Genomic DNA, 19,148 nt, shown 5'->3' with positions numbered 1-19,148 from the left:
AGAACCAAAGGAGAGAGGCCGCTCGGTGCCACTCCTTGCCATAGAAGCTCTGAAGCTGTAGTAAGGGGTATTGCCCGTGCGTTTTGTTCTCTGCCTACTTTACAGGGATCTTGATCTCTTGCTCACCCGTTTTCATTCCCACTGTGAAGTCTCTCCCAGTCCCCCCAACCCAGCCACCCACTGCACTGTCCGTGGATCTGTGGCATCGGGCTCAAGTCACAGCTTTGTCACCAGAAAGCTATGAAAGCCTGGGCAAGTTATTTAACTTTTCTGGCCTCAGTGGCAAGCTTTCCTTTTCCCGCAGGCGGAGTTTTCAGAGACCCCTCTGTCGATGTCCTCACCACCTTCTCTCTGGTTCTAGACGTGCAGTAATGGGTTGACTATTTGTAACTGCAGGCCTCACCCTCGTTCAAATGCTAAAGGTCAGGTATACCGTCTATTGTGTCATCTCATCCTGCTGGGACTCCATCAAATGATTCAAGCCCAGGCAGAGGAGTGGAAAAGTGAGAGACGAGCTCTGGCTCGGGCTCCTGCTCCCACCTGGGCTCCCCTCCAGGTAGGGGAGTGGAAAAGTGAGACAAGGATGGGAAGGTGGCCAATAAAGAGTATATTGTCAGGCCAGCTACCACTGTGAGTGACTGCAGCTAGAACCTGTTGGAAGCCATTGTGAAGCATACACCTCAGCTATCCCAACCAGTGGACAAGAGAGGGATTTACTCACCACTCCTGCCAATCAATGGTTGAGATCTGTCTGCTCCCTGGGGTGTAATTAATTCTCCTGCACTTCCTGCTGGCAAGTAGGTACGTAAATATTGGTGCTGGTGCTGGTAGTTGAAGTTGGACTAGTGTGCTCTGAAGCAATGGAGACTACACACAATATCCAAGGTTAGAAACAGAGTCTAGAACCACTTCTTCCCCAGGTATTTGGCTCTCTGCTCAGCCTCCCGAGTTTCTACCTCAGCTCTTCTGGCCTCAATTTACCGCCAACTGTAACAATAGCCTGGTGCTTAATGTAACAAAAAATCCCCCCACCCACCCCACATCAAGACTAATTTTTAACCAACTGAGCCACCCAGGTGCCCCAAGACTAGGTCTTAAAAAGAGGTTCCTTCCTGAGAGACTTTAACGGTTCTGTAACATTATAGCTGCTATTATGAAGATTTGGGAAGACACAAAGCTGCTCTTACAGAATGAAGCAGCTCCTTCCTTTGTGCATTCTAATAAAACCAAGGACACTGTGAATAGTCAGGATATGCCAAATAGTAATTATATTTCTGTCTCTAATAATAGTCACATGTATTAAACATACCAAAGAGCAGAGCGTTTAACTTTTTTTTTTAAAAGATTTTATTTATTTATTCATGAGAGACACGCAGAGGGAGAAGCAAGCTCCATGCAGGAGCCCTGAGGGACTCGATCCCAGGACTCTGGGATCATGCCCTGAGCCAAAGGCAGCTCAATGGCTGAGCCACCCAGGCATCCCAGTTTAACTCTTTCAAATGGACTTGAGGTAGAAGAAAAATAGTAAATCACCTCACAGGCATTCACAAGACAAAGAATTACAGGATAATAATATCACACGGAGGCCTCAGAAAGAAGTTTGGGAGCCTCACCACATCAGTAGTCCTGGCAACGCAAGCAGTAGGTCCTTTAACACCAATATTATTTCCTGAAATAATAGTTAAAAACTCACCACACCCACAATTCTTCTCTGGTGCCAATCATAGTGGCAGAGGGGAAGAAAGAACAATTAGCATCATGCCAGACATGACAGACACTCAACGTTGATCTGTTTTAATGGCAAAACTGGGATGTCATCATACTTTAGTTACAAATGAATCAAGTAGACTTGAAGTAAAAAGTATGGCTTAAGATATTCTCAACGAGTAAAAACACAGTGTGCAGGCATGTTACTTTTGGAACCCATTTCCAAGTTCCAGTACACTGGAGCCAGAGGCTAAAATGATATAAATGATATATTTAGGATAAGTAAAAAGAAATACACCCAAATTCCAATGTACACTTTGTGGCTCCAAGTACTTTGTGAGTTATTTGAACTCCATCTGCACATTTACATAGTTTCATAAGTGTGGAGTGTATATTGGGCCAACTGGTAATAGCCCATTTAATCCATAAAGTAGACAAATGGTAGCATTAGTTGTACCACCACAGAACTCCTAGCTACTGTTGGTGCTCCAGAGTGCCATCCTCCATTATCTAGTCCTCTTGAATTAAATCTCAACCATCTCCACTGGTTGGACCATCACTCACAAGTGACTCCAAGATCTGCATCTCTACTTACCAATCCTCTTGAAAGCTTTGGATTGATATTACACATTCAACTGTTGCCTGGAAATTCCCACTCAATACCCACATAACTTAAAACCCAACAAGCTCCAAACTAAACTCATTATATCCTTACTTTCGTAACACTTGCTCCTTTTCTTGTTCATTTGTTCACCATGATTAGAATCTTGGGGTCATCTCACAGCCCATCCTAGTTCATGATGCTATTGCATTCAAGATGCTATTTCTGTCTAGAATCATCCTCTCTCTGATCCCAGACCCAGAAAAACTCTTCATTCTTGAAGACCTAGCTAAGGTGTTCTATCTCTTGTGAAGACTCACTGATCCCTTGACTGCCACAACCCTAGAATAGGGGAGTAGAGAAGTGAGACAAGGATGGGAAGGTAGCCAAGAAAGAGTTGCCATATCTACTTTTAAAATCCTGAGGCAGGGCAGCCCAGGTGGCTCAGTGGTTTAGCGCCACCTTTGGCCCAGGGTGTGATCCTGGAGACCCAGGATCCAGTCTCATGTCGGCCCCCCTGCATGGAGCCTGCTTCTCCCTCTGCCTGTGTCTCTGCCTCTCTCTCTCTCTCTCTGTGTGTGTCTTTCATGAATAAATGAATAATAAGTTTTAATCATATGAAATTATATAAACTCCCATCTTCTAAATTCAATGTAAAATCTACCTTCTATGGAAATATATCCTGGTTCTCTTGCTAGTTAACAACTGAAAATGAGGATTTCTTCATTACATCTCTGAGGGGGCAAAGGGAAGATAGGATTCCTCTAACAGGTGAAGCCATGGAGCTTATGTTTCAAGGAGATTTTCTGCAATCCTACAGGTTGAGTCATATTTCCTAGCACCAGTTCTAATTCTATACTCTTAATTACCATTGAGCTATTTTTTTCTCTTTTATTTCTGCTATGTTCTTTGTTTCAAATCAGATCCTCAGGAAGTAAAAGAAGATAATTGAGCATGGTATTTAAACCATTTGGTTAACACTGCATCTTATAGCGGGAGGAATGATGTCTCCTAGGTTTTGTTTTTTTAAATAATACCAAGTAAAAATTATATTTCTAGAAGGCATCACTGGATCTGCCACTCATTTTCTATTAACATTTTGGTGCGTCCCCTTTAAATCTCTGTACATAACTGAAGTTTTATCAGTTTTGTGTACTGCTGCATTATTCTGAGAGCAGTTTCCATGTTCTAAATTTTTCTCAAAAACATCCTTTCAATGGCTGCATACTTTATCTCATAGAATACCATATTTTTCACTATAACAAATCATGCTTGATGGAATCATCTTTTTATATACATATTTTTTACTTTTTACATGGAAATAGAGTAAATAAACTTAAACATGTACCCATCATCAAGCTTCAAACCATTTTTCCTCCCCTAGTTTATTTTGAAGCAAATTCCAGAGATGGCATGATTTTATCATTTTATCTACAATACACACACTTTTTTTTTTTAATCAAATACTCTATCAGTTGCACATGAATCTTTAAACCCACATTTCTGATTCTCTCCTTAGGGTAGAGTTCAAAAATAGATTTTTAAGTAAAGGAGATGAAAATATTTTAAGACTTCTAATAATTTTGCCAGATTGCTTTGCAAAAAGGATACATACATTTATACTCACAGTAGCAACAGGAGATCCCCTCTTTTACTACCCAACCAATACCTAATCATTTGACTTCTTGAAATCCACTGAAAAAGATTTCCTCCATTGATTTCAGGCTTTATAATTTCCCTTCACCCAGAAGCTAGCAGTGAGATCTTTGAGGTTAGTAAAGAGTTGGACACAGCCTATACAGCCATGTGACTCATACAAGTCAGTCTCTGAACACCTGCTTCCTCATAGTACATAAAAATACCCACCTCATAGTTTTGTGGTTGAGATGCAATAGTGTTTACATGTGCTTAGTGTAGTCCTGGCACATAAAAAGGGTTCAGTAAATGGTATTTCTTTCAGACTAAAAATTCCATGAGGTCGTATCTATTACTATTTTTTTTTTTTTTTTGGAGGAGGTGGGTATTTGCTTAGTGTCTGAAACAGCTGGCACTCAATGTTGAATGAATGAAAAAAATTCTATTTTGAGAGTTAAAAATGATATACCATTCAAAGTTTAATTACTAATAAAGTCCTAAGTTTATTACCTATTTGCATTTCCAGTTTCTCATTTTTTAATTCATGTTCTTTGGCCATTCAAAGATGTGATTTGTCAGTTTTTACCAAATCTTTAAATATGACCATACTTTATGTCCAAAAAGTTAACATCTAAGAATTTAAAGAAACAGCTATATGCACAAATATGTTTTTTCTTTATGCTATTTAATACTTTTTGGGTTTCCTAGAATATTTTCATAACCAGAAAAAACTAATAAATGTGATCTAGGGGGGAAAAGACAAAATACAGAAACACTTCCTGTGGGAAATCACTATTAAAGAGGTTTTTAGTTGATAGACACATGAAATTTCCTAAAACAATCCTGAGAATCCCAGTGGAAGTTCATTCTGAGTCTACCATCTATTACAGATTAAACCAATTGGAAGCCAGTGACATTTTTAATATTCACAAGAACTTGGTCAATGGTTCACCTATATTTACTACTCATTGTTTAATATGAATCCCTGTAGCCATCTGAAATGTTTCTGTCCAAGGGAAAGCTCTCTTCCTGGTGTCACTCTGCCTAGGTCAATGACCAACTTTAGATCCAACTGAGCTTCTCCTTTGGACTTTGCCCTTTTTTGTATAATCCATGTCCAAAGATGCATCAGGATTTGAAGCTAATGATTCTAATTGAGTCGGGACATGCCTCAATTATGGGAGGCAGTGTGGTCACGTGGAAAGAATGAGCTTTGGATTCAGGAATTAGCTTAAATCTCAGCTCTACCATTTATTAGAAATGTAATCTTATGCTTAAACCTCTACTCTTATCCATAGCAAAAGGGTAATAATGCCTGTTTATAGCATTGTTGTAAGAATTAAATCATAATATGCATGTAACTTGGTCCTGGCATGGATAGAAACTCCATACACAGGTCTCTCCTTCATTTGCCTCCTTTCCTTCAATATGAGCATCTGCTGCTATGTGATGAGAAGGGATCCCTGCAGAATACAAGGAGATGGCCGTGATAGGGAGCTGAAAGTGCAGATGGAAGGGAACTAGTGGGTAGATACACAGAGGAGATTGGGCCATGGACTAGAGCTGGAAGAAACCAGCTGTTATTATTATTATTATTGGCTGTTTTGTATACACAGAAAGAGTCTCAAACAGGGAGGAAATATAGTATATGCTTTACACAGGTTGGAGGAAGGAAAGGTGGGTATGAGATAGGGACATAACGAACACTATCATCCTCTTTTGATTCAGTTATGTCCCACAAAGGCAAAGGAACATTAAGCGAGGTAAATAAGGTTGATATTTGGGTGAGAAAACACAAAGATCCTAGCAAGGAAAGGAAAGGTATCTTCCTAATCTCAAACAGCAAGTTTTAGCCCTGGCAACCAAAATCATTATCTTTGACTATCAAAGGAAATGTCTAGTGAAGACTGAGACTAAAATCAAGATGTAAATTAAATCAACTGCAATGGGCAACAGTTGAGAATTATAGCCAGCCTGAAACTAGGCAGTTATTTTTGTTAAAACCTTGTGTTAGGTCACAAGCAACATATATAAAAGGCTCATCTAAAAACTATAGTAATTAATTCCAAATAGATCAATGGAACAGAATAGAGTTCAGAAACAGATCTGTATATATGTATATGGTCTTTAATGGATGACTAAACAGTTCTGCAGAGCAAGACAAAGGGCAATCATTTCAACGAATGGTGCTGGGGGCAAGTGCATCTCCATATGGAACAGAACCAAACATGATCCCTACACCACATATCACACATAAACATTAATTCCCCGCTGGACTGTAGCGTTAAATGTGAAAGGCAAATCAGATAAGCTAGGAGGGATGATTAGCCTTATCAGACATTGAAACATCTACACAGCCTCTATACTTAAATGTTGTACAAATGGTACATGAAGAGACATGTGGAAAAATGAGGATGTCAAGTCCAAGCTGAAAATACATTTTGATACAGGAACTATTATTTAATTATATGATTTGGGGTTCTAATTCAATAATTTTTGTCAGTGATCATGCTAAAGTTAATTGGAGAAGTATGTACCTAATTGTTGGGATTTTTTTTTTAATGGTCTAAAATAAACTCTTTTAATTGCACATTTGTGTCTCCGGTCATCTGTGGGGTGAGAAACCCCCCTCCTCACTCCCAATCCCAGCTACATGGGTACAATCTGAGGTCATGGTCTGGCTGTCGGTGAAGGGGTGAAGGTGGGTGCAGGGTTGGCTCAGGGATCTGCACCAGTCGGTACCTGTCTCTTCAGGGCAGGGAGCTCAGACCGTGGTTGTGCTTGCACTGCTTCAGGGCCTCGCTGAAGCCCTCACACAGGGACAGGTCACTGAGTGGTGGAGCAGTCCAGGAACCGCCTGAGCTCGTAGGCGCAGGGCCGCATCTGCTGGGGCTGTGGTGCGGGTGCGGGTGGAGGCCTGCTGAGCGGCGGGCTGGGCGGGCTCCGAGCTGCCCCCGCTGAAGGCTCCGGTCAGGGCGCTGCCCACGACGTGCCCCACAGCCGAGCCCACCGCCACCCGGTGGATGGACGGATGGACGGTGGATGGCGGTGGATGGACGCCATCTGCGGGCAAGGGGTAGGGTTAGTCCCCGCCGCCCCCCCGCCCCCCCCCCCCCACCCCGACCTGGGAGCAGCTCCCGGCCACCAAGCCCGGCACCCTCCCCATGAGGACGCGACAACCGACCCAGGCGCCTAACTGTTGGGATTTAAGTCTGGGGAGAGGATTATAGGGAAACAGACACACACATATATATGTATATATTGATATATATATATCAATGTTTAAATTTTGAAGAATAAATATACATTACCTTTATAATTTAAAAACAGCTAAAATCAGATCTGGTGATCAATCATGGTAAAGATATACAAATGTGCATGGCAATAGCAAGCTGTGTGAACTGGCTTTATAGAGATCAAACTAAAATTCCAGTATAATCAGATCTAGCTAATAAACATTAAGTTAAAATAAGTCTTATAAGGGATAAGCAAATGACAAAATGAAGACATTTTTTATTCAAGAATATGGAAGCTCTTTGGACTTAAGACACAAACCTTTATTCTATAAAACTTTTATAAGTTTTAAAAAGCCACAGAATACCATGAATTAAATGTATGATAAAAAAAGAAAACAAGATTACATTGGGGCAAAGTTATTTTAAATATGGTACATTTCGAAAGACAAATTTTACAACGGGAGACTTTTAAGTTTGATTTTTCTACTAAAGGGCTTTTCTCTTTATTAAACAAAAACAACTTCTTGAACCATTAGTTGTAAAATTTATCAAACTGGCAATCTCCTTGGTAACAGGCAAAGCCTGGTGAAATATGTAAAGCAATTTACATCTAAGATTAGAAGGCTAATTTTGGTATTACTGCATAGGCTTAGTATTATTGCATAGGTTCCAAATTTATTGTAAAACTCTAACTTCTTCATTTCAGATTTGCTGTTGCATCTTCCTATTCACCATCTAATGGTGGAAGCACCACCTTGTGGCAAAAATAGGAGCTTCTCGATGACAGAAGTCAAAGACTGATTAGCTAGATGAGAGGGACGAACAACTCAGTGGGCTTCTGGGAAACTAGTGATATAATTCTTTCTATTCCTCAACCTGCATAGAGATGCCATGAGCATTCACTTTACAATCATTTATTAAACCACATGAGTTTTCTGGTTTTGTACTTTGTAATTTTAAAAGTTTGGGGGGGGGGGGCTGTTTCTTTATACTTGAATTAAGTCATTTGCCTAAATAGTTGAAATTTCTAAGCACCAGTCATACTTCTAGAATTTCCTAAAACTATAATGCATTCTTAACCTTGTAAATGCACTGCTATTATTTTTATGATAGGAACAAGACATCAGAAAGAGTTATTTTCTTTGGTAAATGATGGAAGGATTTTTCCCTCCAAAGGTTTGCATCACTGCTCTCTCAGCCTCTAAGAACAACTTAACTGCAGGTGCTCTGCAATCATCTGGAATCACCTATACACACCTGTATTAACACGTCTGAAAACCCAGAAAACCCTAGGTTTTATCGCATCAATACAGAACATCAAGGCTAGATGGCATATTTAACTATGTAACAACACTGTATCAGAAAGGATTTTCTTTCATGTTTTATTTACCTTATTGAAGGGACATGGCACTATTAACAAAATGACTTGGGTTAGCTAAGAATTTCACTTCTCTAACTGCCATAGAATTATTTTTCCTAGGAGCTAACTGCATGACATTACCATTCTCATACCGTGGTGCAATTTTTAGAGAAAAAGTCTTATTCTTTTTCCTTAAGAACTTGTCAGCATGCTTTTGTGACTGCCTCCTTCACTACGACCTTCAACCAAGCACATCTCTGTGGCAGGTGAGAAAGAGCCATTAGCAGACACTGACTGTCCTGTGCAGGGGTAGTGCTACACTGCCCAGATACCACCACCAAACCAGCTTTCATTCTACATGGAAAGCAACTCTCATACCTGGCTTCTTTTCTGCTGGGAAGATTACAAAGGTGGGGACATGTACCTGAGACTATTTCATAGGACAACACCTTCACTGATTTAATGCTGATAACCAGTATTTATGTTTCAGTTAGGTACAGAAAATATATTTTTAAAAAATATAACATGTTTTATCCCAATTTATCTCAGAGAATATCTCAGATCTTGATCAAGACAATTTCAAAGCGCTACAATATGGAGAGAGCCACTAGGCAAATGTTCCATCTTTTATAATCTGACATAGTCCAGATGTGGCCATGTCAGTAATCATGAATATTGCTCAGTCAAGTGTTTAATTCTCCAAATGAAGAAATGTTAGGCTGTTATACCGCCAAGATCCGTGACTTTCCTAAGGAGTCTTTAGATACAGCTACCTCAGAGATGAAAAGAAGGAATACTCCAGGAGGTGTTGTATCAGTCTTCAGATGGAGATGGAATTACTGAACTTAAATGTGAAGAGGTCAAATTGCTATGTCCCCCTTGAACACGAGTAAGGAAACATAAGCTTGCCCATGGCCATAACCCCTTGAATGTGCCTGATTGTGGAAGCTCAGCACGGTCAGGCCTGGTTAGTACTTGGATAGGAGAAAATACAAACTTAACAAGGCTGCCTCACTAAGATTTCTGGAACTGCCCATATCCGATGTTAGGATAAAATATTATTATTATGAAGTTTTGGCATTCATAGTCCACAGAAGTTATATTTCGATAATTTAATCTAATATTATCATGGTGCTCAACTGACCACTCTACCTAAAAAAGCTCTTCAATATTTTCTAAGAAAAATACAGTTAAGAGTAAGTTGTTGTTGTTGTTGTTTTAATACTTTTTCTTGTAGAAATAGATGAGAGCTCTGGAAAAAGACAAAGAACCATGACGAATGAAGAAAATAACTAATGGGAACCCAATGGGAATGCAATCTTTTGAAACTTAATAATTCTGAGATTGTTCTATTTTTTAATACAAATACATCTCATTAGTCAAAGCATAAGGTACTCCTAACATTCAAAATCTCAGGTGGCTGACACTATTGCAAGAAAAAGAATAATACATAGTAACAAACAGCGAGCTTAGGCACAGTTTCACATAGATGTGTTTTACCTTCTGGAAACCCAGAATCTAGAAATTACTAAAATTATAAAGGGGTTACATTTTATAAGCTCTTTCTCTCAATTTCAGCTAAATGTAACTACAATAAAATATTCACATAGTCTTTGTTCATGAAGCAGAAACACAGAGTGATAGATTTTCTTTTCAAACCTTTCTTTCAAACCTCTGATGAATGGTATTGAAGCAAAGCCCTCATTCAGTAAGATGTATACTAATATCTGTGAAGAAAATAACACTCTGATTTTATAGAGCGCCCCAGGTAATGTTAACAACTAAAATAAAAAATAAAGAGAACCAATGTTGTTCTGTTATGTCCTTGAGCTGGGAAGGTTCTCAATTAAAAGAGTCATGTACAGCAAATGCTACTCAAAAACATAAATTCTTACACATTTCCCTGTTAAATAAGTCTCTTTCAAATTCTTTAGGTAACAGCAAAAACAATCTTCAACTGTAAACTCTTAGCTTGCATGTTTTGATTTTTCCTGAATCTTGAAAACTTCAAAGTGCCATTAAATATATTATCTTCTGTTTCTTCTTAAAGAATTAATGTTCATAAAAGGATCATCATCGTCATCCTGAAATCACATACAAATTTATGTGAGTGATTGTTCCACGCTTCACTCAGACAAGACAGACATGGGTAAACAATAATACCAGTAAAAGCCATTTCCTCCTTTCACATGAGGCAGACATTCATTTTTCTATTTCCGTTATAAATATGAATAGTTTGTTAATTTATCTTATCCTCTCTTCTCTGGTAGCTATTTCACTGTTAAAATAAGTAAGTCAATAAAATTCTCAGCAAGCACTGAAAATAACTGTGAGATATATATATCTGTGTGTGTGTGTGTGTATCCCTACAATATATACCATATACATTTCTCTCAATTATTAACTTTAATAAAGGCAAATAAGGTGTGGGTAACCCAGGAAAATTAATATTCTTTAAGTCATTTCTGTTTGCTTTTTGTTTTTGTATGTGTGTGTGTGTGTGTGTGTGTGTGTGTGTTTTTTTTTTTTTTTAAGATTTCATTTATTTATTCATGAGAGACACAGAAAGAGGCAGAGATACAGACAGAGGGAGAAGCAGGCTCCCTGTGTGGAGCCTGATGTAGGACTCCACCCTAGGACCCCGGGATCACTGAGCCAAGGCAGATGCTCAACCACTTAGCCAACCAGATGTACCTCTGCTTTTTGAATAGGTTTTTTTCCAGTTACATTTTATTACTGGTGTTACCTAATGTTCTGGAAACTCACCCCCTTAAATAATGAAACCACATGACCTAACTCAGAAATAGCTGTAATTTTTATTTCCTGTTACCCATTTCATGCTAGCAGTAGACAGCTACTCTCAGACTGCTGCAAAAAACCACCTAACAAATCAATCTTTCAAATATCTTTCTGGAAAAAGAAGTAGTATGAAAGGTCCCGTGCTGGAATGAGGCTGAAGATTATATGCATAGTAACAGCAGACAGGAATATCAAATACCAGTACTAACAATTTAGTTAAAGAGAAGGAAAACCAACAAACTTCAGATAAGCCCAAATTATAAGATTTAATAAGGATAAAATGATTCTTATGTATTCTCTAGCTAAATATTAAGAAAGCAAATTTGCTTGTAAATTTTTGATTTATGTTTAAGATACTAATAAAAAGGGATAATTATTTGGTGTTAGGCTTTGTTGATGGAATCAACACATTCAAACGTTAGCTAAGTTAGCTATCTCTAGTGAGAAATGGAGTCCTTAAAAAGTACAAGTCACATTTAGTAATTCATTTTCTGCCACATTCAGTAATTCATTTTCTGCTATTAACAAAGGCAGAACTTATTAATAAACCAGAGATAAATCCAAACTTTGGCATAATAATTTGCTAATAGTTTTTCCTTGTAGTTAACATGAACTCTCAATCTCTAACTGTAATATATTAACATGTCTATCTAGATGCTTTAGAATGAACAATGAGTACAGCCACTTGCTTTCCTCCCAGAGGCAACATGGTAGTATTTCACAGGTAGACGGAGCTCATGCTGCCATTTTTCTCTGTAGCCTGAACTGCTGGTGGGTCTTCTCCTAAAGCTGGCTCAAAACACAGCTGGGATACAGGAACATGACAGCAACAGGTGAAGCTCCAAATGAAAGGTCTGAGTCATATGCTACAGCAGGGATGAACATGGAAGACATTATGCTAAGTAACATAAGCCAGTCACAAAAAGATAAATACTGGGACTCCACTTATGGCAGGTATCTAAAGCAGTCCAATTCATAGAAACAAAAAGTAGAATGGTGGCTACCAGGGGCTGGGAGGAAAGGGAAAAATGAAGAGTTGTTCAATGGTGAAGATTTTTAATTCTGGAAGATGAAAAAATTCTGGAGATCTATTGCACAAAAGTGAATATATTTAACTCTAGTGCACAGCACAATGAAAAATGTTTAAGATAGCAAGGTTTGTACCACAATTTTAAAAACTTTAAAAATAAAAATAAAGAAATGGGGCTCCTGAGCGGCTCAGTGGGTTAAGTGTCTGCCTTCAGCTCAGGTCACAAGCTCATGATCCTCAGAACCCTGCAGGGGCTCCCTGCTCAGTGGGGAATCTGCTTCTTTCTCTCCCTCTGCCACTCCCCACTGCTTATACACACACACACTCTCTCTCAAATAATAGATAAAATCTTTTTTAAAAAATAAAGAAATCGGGCAGCCCAGGTGGCTCAGCGAGTTTAGCGCCGCCTTCAGCCCAGGGCATGATCCTGGAGACCCCGGATAGAGTCCCATGTCTGGCTCCCCACGTGGAGCCTGCTTCTCCCTCTGCCTGCGTCTCTGCCCTTCTCTCCCTCTCCCTCTCTCTCTCTCTCATGAATAAATAAAATCTTTTTAAAAAGTTAAAAAAAATAAAAATAAAGAAATAAAAATAAAGAAATGAAAGGGGTTATAGAGTTAAGAGAAACACCTTAAAGTAATTCATCAAAAACTAGCAAAGGCCCCTCAACTCGCTGCCATGGAGAAAAGGGAAAGGCCAGGCTTTAATGTAGCTGAACCAATGAATGAGTAAAACCAAGAGGCTAGTCTTGAGTCTGCCTCTTCCTACTCCTGCTCATTCAGTTTAGAAGAGATTTGATAGTTTTCTGGCCCAGACAACCACCTGAAATTGGAGTTTCTTTCACACATCCTGCCATGTGTCCAACACCTGAACACCTCTGTAAATGAGAAGCACCACCATATACCATTTTATTAATGAAATGTGTAAAGGATATATGGAGGACTTAATAAATACTTTATTAAAATAACATTAAAAATTTCCAGAGTATCACCATCAGTCCTCCAAATATAAATGACAGAAGCTGAGAAAAACTATTCTGGATCCATGATTCATAGGGCAAATTAAACAAGAATTCAGTGAATATCATATATTTTAAAAATTGGCAGGCCTTTTATATCTGAGCATTTACATTTACAGGTACTCAACAAATGCTACTTGTTGACTCTTAACATTAAGTATAGTTCAAAGGAAGTTATCAACTAAAGTATTTTAAAAAATTATTTCCAGCAACTAGCTTAGTAGTCCTTATTCAAATTTTATAAACACCTAAAAATTAATAAAGATTTAACAATATTACTTTATTACCTCATCTGATTCAAAATCGACCCCTTTAGCTATTTGGCTCTGGGACATGCGCTTGCTTGATGATGTGCTCGACCACCTGAGGCAGAAACATGGAAAAAACAGGAAAATGAACCAGAGAAATCATCAGAAACGCCTTTTTAATAAAGTTCATTTTTTCCTTCTAGTAGCAGCCAGGATTAAAAATAGCTAATGCCTTCCCTTCAATCTATATTAGAGACATAAAAACTCAATGGTGAGGAGAAGGACTCTGAGGCTAGGGCCTGAATTCCAGTTTTGTCATTTACTGGCTATGTGGCTTCAGGCAACTTACTTAGCCGCTCTGCCTCAATTCCCTCATCCATAAAATGAGGATAGTAATACATTTTTTAGAGATTTACCAATGTAAATGGTAAATATGTAAATATTTATGTAAATATACCAAAATATCTATGTAAATATACCAAAAGACTTAAATCAGTGCCTGACATACATGAAACACCACACCAATACTTGTTTATTATTACAGTGTTTAGCATAAATTAACGTGCATCTACTACCATCCCCATTCCTGAAAATTTTAACACTGAAATACTTTTTTATTCAAATATCAATTATGTTTCTTTAACAGGATAAAGGGATTTCAGAAGAGGCTCGCCACTTTCTAGGGTTGCCTCATTGTTTGTATTATTCATGTTCAATCCAAATCAAATAGCATATATATCTGAGTGCTTGCTCTTTTTCAGGTACTGTGAAAGGCCCGGGGAAATATCAGCGAACAAGAAGAGCATGATTCCCATCCTTCTGAAGCTTAACTCACATGGAACTCACATTCACGTTTTTTTTTTTTTATCAGTAAGAATTCTAAATCCTCTTAGATCAGGCCGCTTTAGCCTATCCAGACTGCCTGGTTTTTACTGCCTATGAACAAAGAACAGTTTTCCCATTTTGAAATGGGGTACACTTCAGTAGTTATATAAATACCTACAAAATATCCTTAATGTTGCCTCTAGGTTTGCTAAGCCTAAAATATTTACCATCTGGCCCTTTAAGAAAGTTTGTTGGCTTCTGTCTTGGAGGAAAGCAGCATTTGTGAATTCTTAGCTAATAATTTATTATCACACTTTGGAATGTTAAAACAAAAGAAATATGTTTGAAGGTCTTGTCTGGATAAGCAGGTTAGAATCAAGGTAAGGTGTCAAAAGGAAAAAGAAAAAACCCACAGGTTCCTGCACATAAAAGTAAAGGACAGGAGGGAACAACATGACTTTAGGAGTAGAGATCCAGGAGATTTCTCAAGGGAAATCTGTGGAGTGCCCATCCTCCATACTTGACCTAAGCAGGAACTGGTCATTGTGGACCCTTTTTCTATGTGTGACAGGAAGCAGATCATCAAGAACAGAAGGCCACAATGCCAAGGTGGCAGAGTGAGGCTAATGTGTTGTTGGGGGGCTGGACAAACGGGGGGGGGGGGGGTTTATGGGAGGAAATACCCATTGAGACCTGATTCTGCTTCTGATGTGTCCCCAAATAACCAATGGGACCCAGAAACAAGCCAGTCATCCATGATGGACAAGAAACAAGCCAGTCATCCATGATGGACAGTGGCTCACCTGATCACTAGCAAGGGTCCTAAGTTCTGCCTTGAGGGAGCCCAAAGAGCTACTGATCTCCTCTGTGAAGGATTCCCTATTCTTAGAAATCAGTGGGGGAGAGAAAAAGAAATGGTTATACTGTTTTAATTGCTGGGTCGAATAAATGGGCCTTTTCTAGATATGAGAATGAGTTTAACTTGATTAGCTTCATGTGGATGGGTAAAAAAAATAGAGAGGGTGTATCAAATTGAGTGCCAGAAGCTCTAAGTTTTTCTCCCTTTTTGTTTGGATATCATTTGGAGCCATAAATTAAAGTTCCTATCTAAAGATGTTCAGCCAAGAAGTCAGTTGTAGCAGTGTCATAAACACTAGGTAACATGTTAAATTGGCCTTACATTGGGCAGTCCTGGTGGCTAGGCGGTTTAGCACCACCTTTGGCCCAGGACAGGATCCTGGAGACCCGGGATCAGTCATGCTCCCTGCATGGAGCCTGCTTCTCCCTCTGCCTGTGTCTCTGTCTCTCATGAATAAATAAATAAAATCTTTAAAAATAAAAAAAAAAATAAACTGGCCTTATATTGTGCCTGGCACATAAAAGGTGCCGCAAAAATGTGAGTTCTCCACCACTCCACGGTTTAACAGAATCCTCTCAATCTCCGTTCCTCTCCCCCGCCCCATGGGGTTGAGTCTTCTGTTCACTCTTTTGAGGGAAGTTGTTTTATCTGCCACATCTATCAAACCTGAAGGGTCCTCTTATTCCCAGTATAAGAACAGAGCTTGGAACAACTTTTCTAGGGAAAAGTAGGCTTTTTGTTACCCATCTGGCAGAAGGCAGTTTCACAACTGGAAGTGATTTCCTTTTTCAAGTCACCTGCTGGGCACATTAGTGCTTTTTATTGCTAACCATTCCTCCTGCTACTCTTGCTCTATTTTCCCTTGCTTGTTATTTAATTTATTTAACAAACACTTATGGAGCTGTTACTGTGTGCCAGGCACTGTACTTAGCAATTTATAAATACTCACTTAGGTCTCATAACCCTATGAGGTAAATACTATTATATTCATTTTATAAATGAGAACATGGAGGCACAGAGAGGTTTAAAAAAAAAAAAAAAAAGCCAAAAAACTTGTACAAGGTCCATACCTACTAAGTCAAAGAGCCTAAGTACTGTAAATTATAATCAAAATAACCAAGGCACCAGTACACAATTCTTTAAAACCAACCTAAAATTTGTCATTCAGTTGCTGTCATCAGACACAAATCTGCTGTGGCTGATTTCAGATCTGCTGCCAAAACGTTAATTTCTAAATTGCCTCTCATCATTTAAATGGTTCTTACTGCCTGTACAATGGTTTGAGAGGTGAATCTATTATGCTACGAAGCGACAGCAGAGACAGTTCTGGAGCAGAATGCCTGGCTGTGTGACTACCTGGGCCACTGTAGGTAAGTCATTTAACCTCCTGTGCCTCACTTTCTTCCAAGGGACTTTAGGGATAATGTGGTACATGTGAGCACCACACAAGCTAATACACATGTAAAGGCTCAGAAGAGTAAACAATTCAGCTATTTTTACTATCTCAAGAGTAAATAAGAATGAAACAAACATTTATTCTACCGAAAAGTAGACAACCCAAATGGTCACAAAATCAAGACATTTTTCTTTAATACCCTTAAAATGTATGTCAAATGTACTAAAATATTTTCATTAGTTCCAATAATGAAAAATAAGGCCCTCGTGTAAGCTAAAATTCTATATTCCTCTCAACTACTGATGCACTACTGGAAAAAAAAGAAAAAAAAAAAAACACCTCAGAAAGTTACACTTCTTTGTGTGTGTGTTCTAATTCACAAAGACAAGAGTGGCCAAACAAGTGCTGGAAGGGACAACTCTTTTCTTTCGATGGACTGACGTATCTTCATATTCTTTCAATAAATCTTCTTTTCCCTAAGCAAATTTGAGTTAGGTTTCTATTGGCTGGAACCAAAGGAATCCTTAAACTCAAGTTTAAGACAGTAACTCAAGACTGAGAAATTCAAGTAAATCTTCATATGAGCCAACTACTGCAATTTATCCTCAACTCTGGACCACAAATATACAATCTGACCTGTATCTGAGCCCAAGTCTTGGGATTTTGCATTCCTTCTACCAAGGGCAGCAATGGCTTTGGCAACTCTGTACTCTCCTGGGTCTTTCTCATGTGCTGCTACTTTTTCTAAATTCTAAAAGTTGAAACCCAGGTACTGGAACACAAGCCTTCTTTTCTTTCTACCTTCTCTTTTAAGGTGATCGATCCATTCCAATGGCCTTCAAGTTAAGTATTAGGGTATCAGTTATGTGCTGTTGAGAGGTAAATTTATGTATCATTCAAACCTCTTATCTGAGCTCTAGACTCAATATATCCAATTGCCTACAACCACCACCTCCCCATATAAATTTCACAGGCAGCACAAACTTTCCACATCTAAAGCAGAACTTTTGATTATCTGCCTATTATCCCTTTACAAAAATCAGTTTCTCTTCTTTTATGCCTTTCTAAGTATTAAGCGTTCCAGCAGGAAGCCTGGAAGTCAATCATGATACCTCATTCTCTCTCACTCCAAATATTCCATTCATCCCCAACTTCTGTGATGTCCACCTCACAGTACACCCTGAAACCATCTATTCTCCCCCATTCCCCTGCTACCACTCTGGTGGCAAGCCTCCATCATCTCTCTTCTGGGGGACTACACTCCTTTCAGGTCAGTCTACTTGTGCCCTGCCTCCTGTACCACAGGGATCCTTTGTAAACTTAATCCAGATGGTGCCACTACTCTCTCAAAAGCCTTCCATGGATTTGCCTACATTTATAATACAGTCGAAATGCCTTACCCTGCTCTGCTGTTCCTGTTTCATGATGTATTCCTGACTTTCCTATTCTTACCTCAAATTCTTTTCCGTGTTTTAGTCATTGGCTCCTACACTACAGGGAGTTTGTTTCTTTTCCAGGAGACTCTGCATGTGCTTTTCCCTCTGCTTTTTGCAAGGCCAAGTCTCTCAGTAAGATTTTCACTTAAACGTAACCTCCTCAGAGGCCTTCCTCCCTTTCCAAGCAGATGTCTGTGGCCTGTCACATTACTATCTAATGATGCACCCTAATAATTTTGTAGGGGCCAATGGTGGGCCACCCCAACATGGGTTACTTTGGCATGAAGATTATTTTGAATTAAAAAGCAATCAAAACTCAGCAGATTCAGGAAAAGCTCTTTACCTTCTTCTCAAATACTTAAAAAGGATTTCGATATTGAGCCTGTTCTATCACCATAGATAGGTAACTACATTATGGTATGAACCACATATGGTAGACAGAGAGGAACCTAGCAAGATCAACGTCCTGTCTGTCCTACTGATTGAGTGGCCCATCAAACATTTGTTTATACCAAGCATGTGCTCTCTTTCACCTTCCTGTGAATTGCTTTCTCTCCCATTGACATCTAAGACCCCTATCCCCTTTCTCCTCAGTCCAGAATGACCTATAATACCTCATTTTGTCAGTTTGGAATTTCCTGTTTGTGTGGATTCCCCCTACATTTGAAATTAAATTTGATTTCCTCCTATTTATCTGTCTCATGTCAATTTGATTCTTAGCCCAGCGAGAAAGACCTTGAAGGGCAGGAGAAATTCTTCCTCCCTGACAATTTCTTCTAAGCATTCTTACACACCTGTTCATCATCACCCCCCATGTTGCCTACCTTCTTTGTCAAGCCTTTGATAACCTATTCTAGAAGACAGTGTCACTTCCGTTAGATTTCATTACACTTGAACATTTACATTGTTGGATATTAGTGCCTTATAATTAACATACTGCTAAAGTGGAAATCCTCAAAGGAGGGAGACATTTCTTCCATATTTCTACCCCCAGCTCCTAG

General features: G+C 39.0%; 2 protein-coding genes across 6 annotated transcripts in view; one reads left to right on the top strand and one right to left on the bottom strand.

Moving 5' to 3' along the window:
- IZUMO1R (IZUMO1 receptor, JUNO) overlaps positions 1-19,148 on the top strand; it is a 93,916-nt gene that overhangs the window by 63,730 nt on the left and 11,038 nt on the right. The gene's annotated exons all lie outside the window — the stretch shown is intronic.
- MRE11 (MRE11 homolog, double strand break repair nuclease) overlaps positions 7,479-19,148 on the bottom strand; it is a 79,256-nt gene continuing 67,586 nt past the window's right edge. For all 4 annotated transcript variants that reach the window (XM_025419269.3, XM_025419268.3, XM_025419267.3 and 1 more), the window contains 2 exons: positions 13,671-13,746; positions 7,479-10,623 (listed from right to left, as the gene is read on the bottom strand). In XM_025419269.3, coding sequence (XP_025275054.1) covers positions 10,567-10,623; positions 13,671-13,746 — 133 coding nt within the window. In that variant the 3' untranslated portion in view covers positions 7,479-10,566. The remainder of the gene's footprint in view (positions 10,624-13,670; positions 13,747-19,148) is intronic.

This window comes from Canis lupus, chromosome 21 (genome assembly GCF_003254725.2).
Source record: "Canis lupus dingo isolate Sandy chromosome 21, ASM325472v2, whole genome shotgun sequence".
In the NCBI taxonomy this organism is placed as follows: Eukaryota; Metazoa; Chordata; class Mammalia; order Carnivora; family Canidae; genus Canis; species Canis lupus.
The sequence above is the reverse complement of the archived record's forward strand: the minus strand, read 5'-3'. Positions and strand labels throughout refer to the sequence as shown.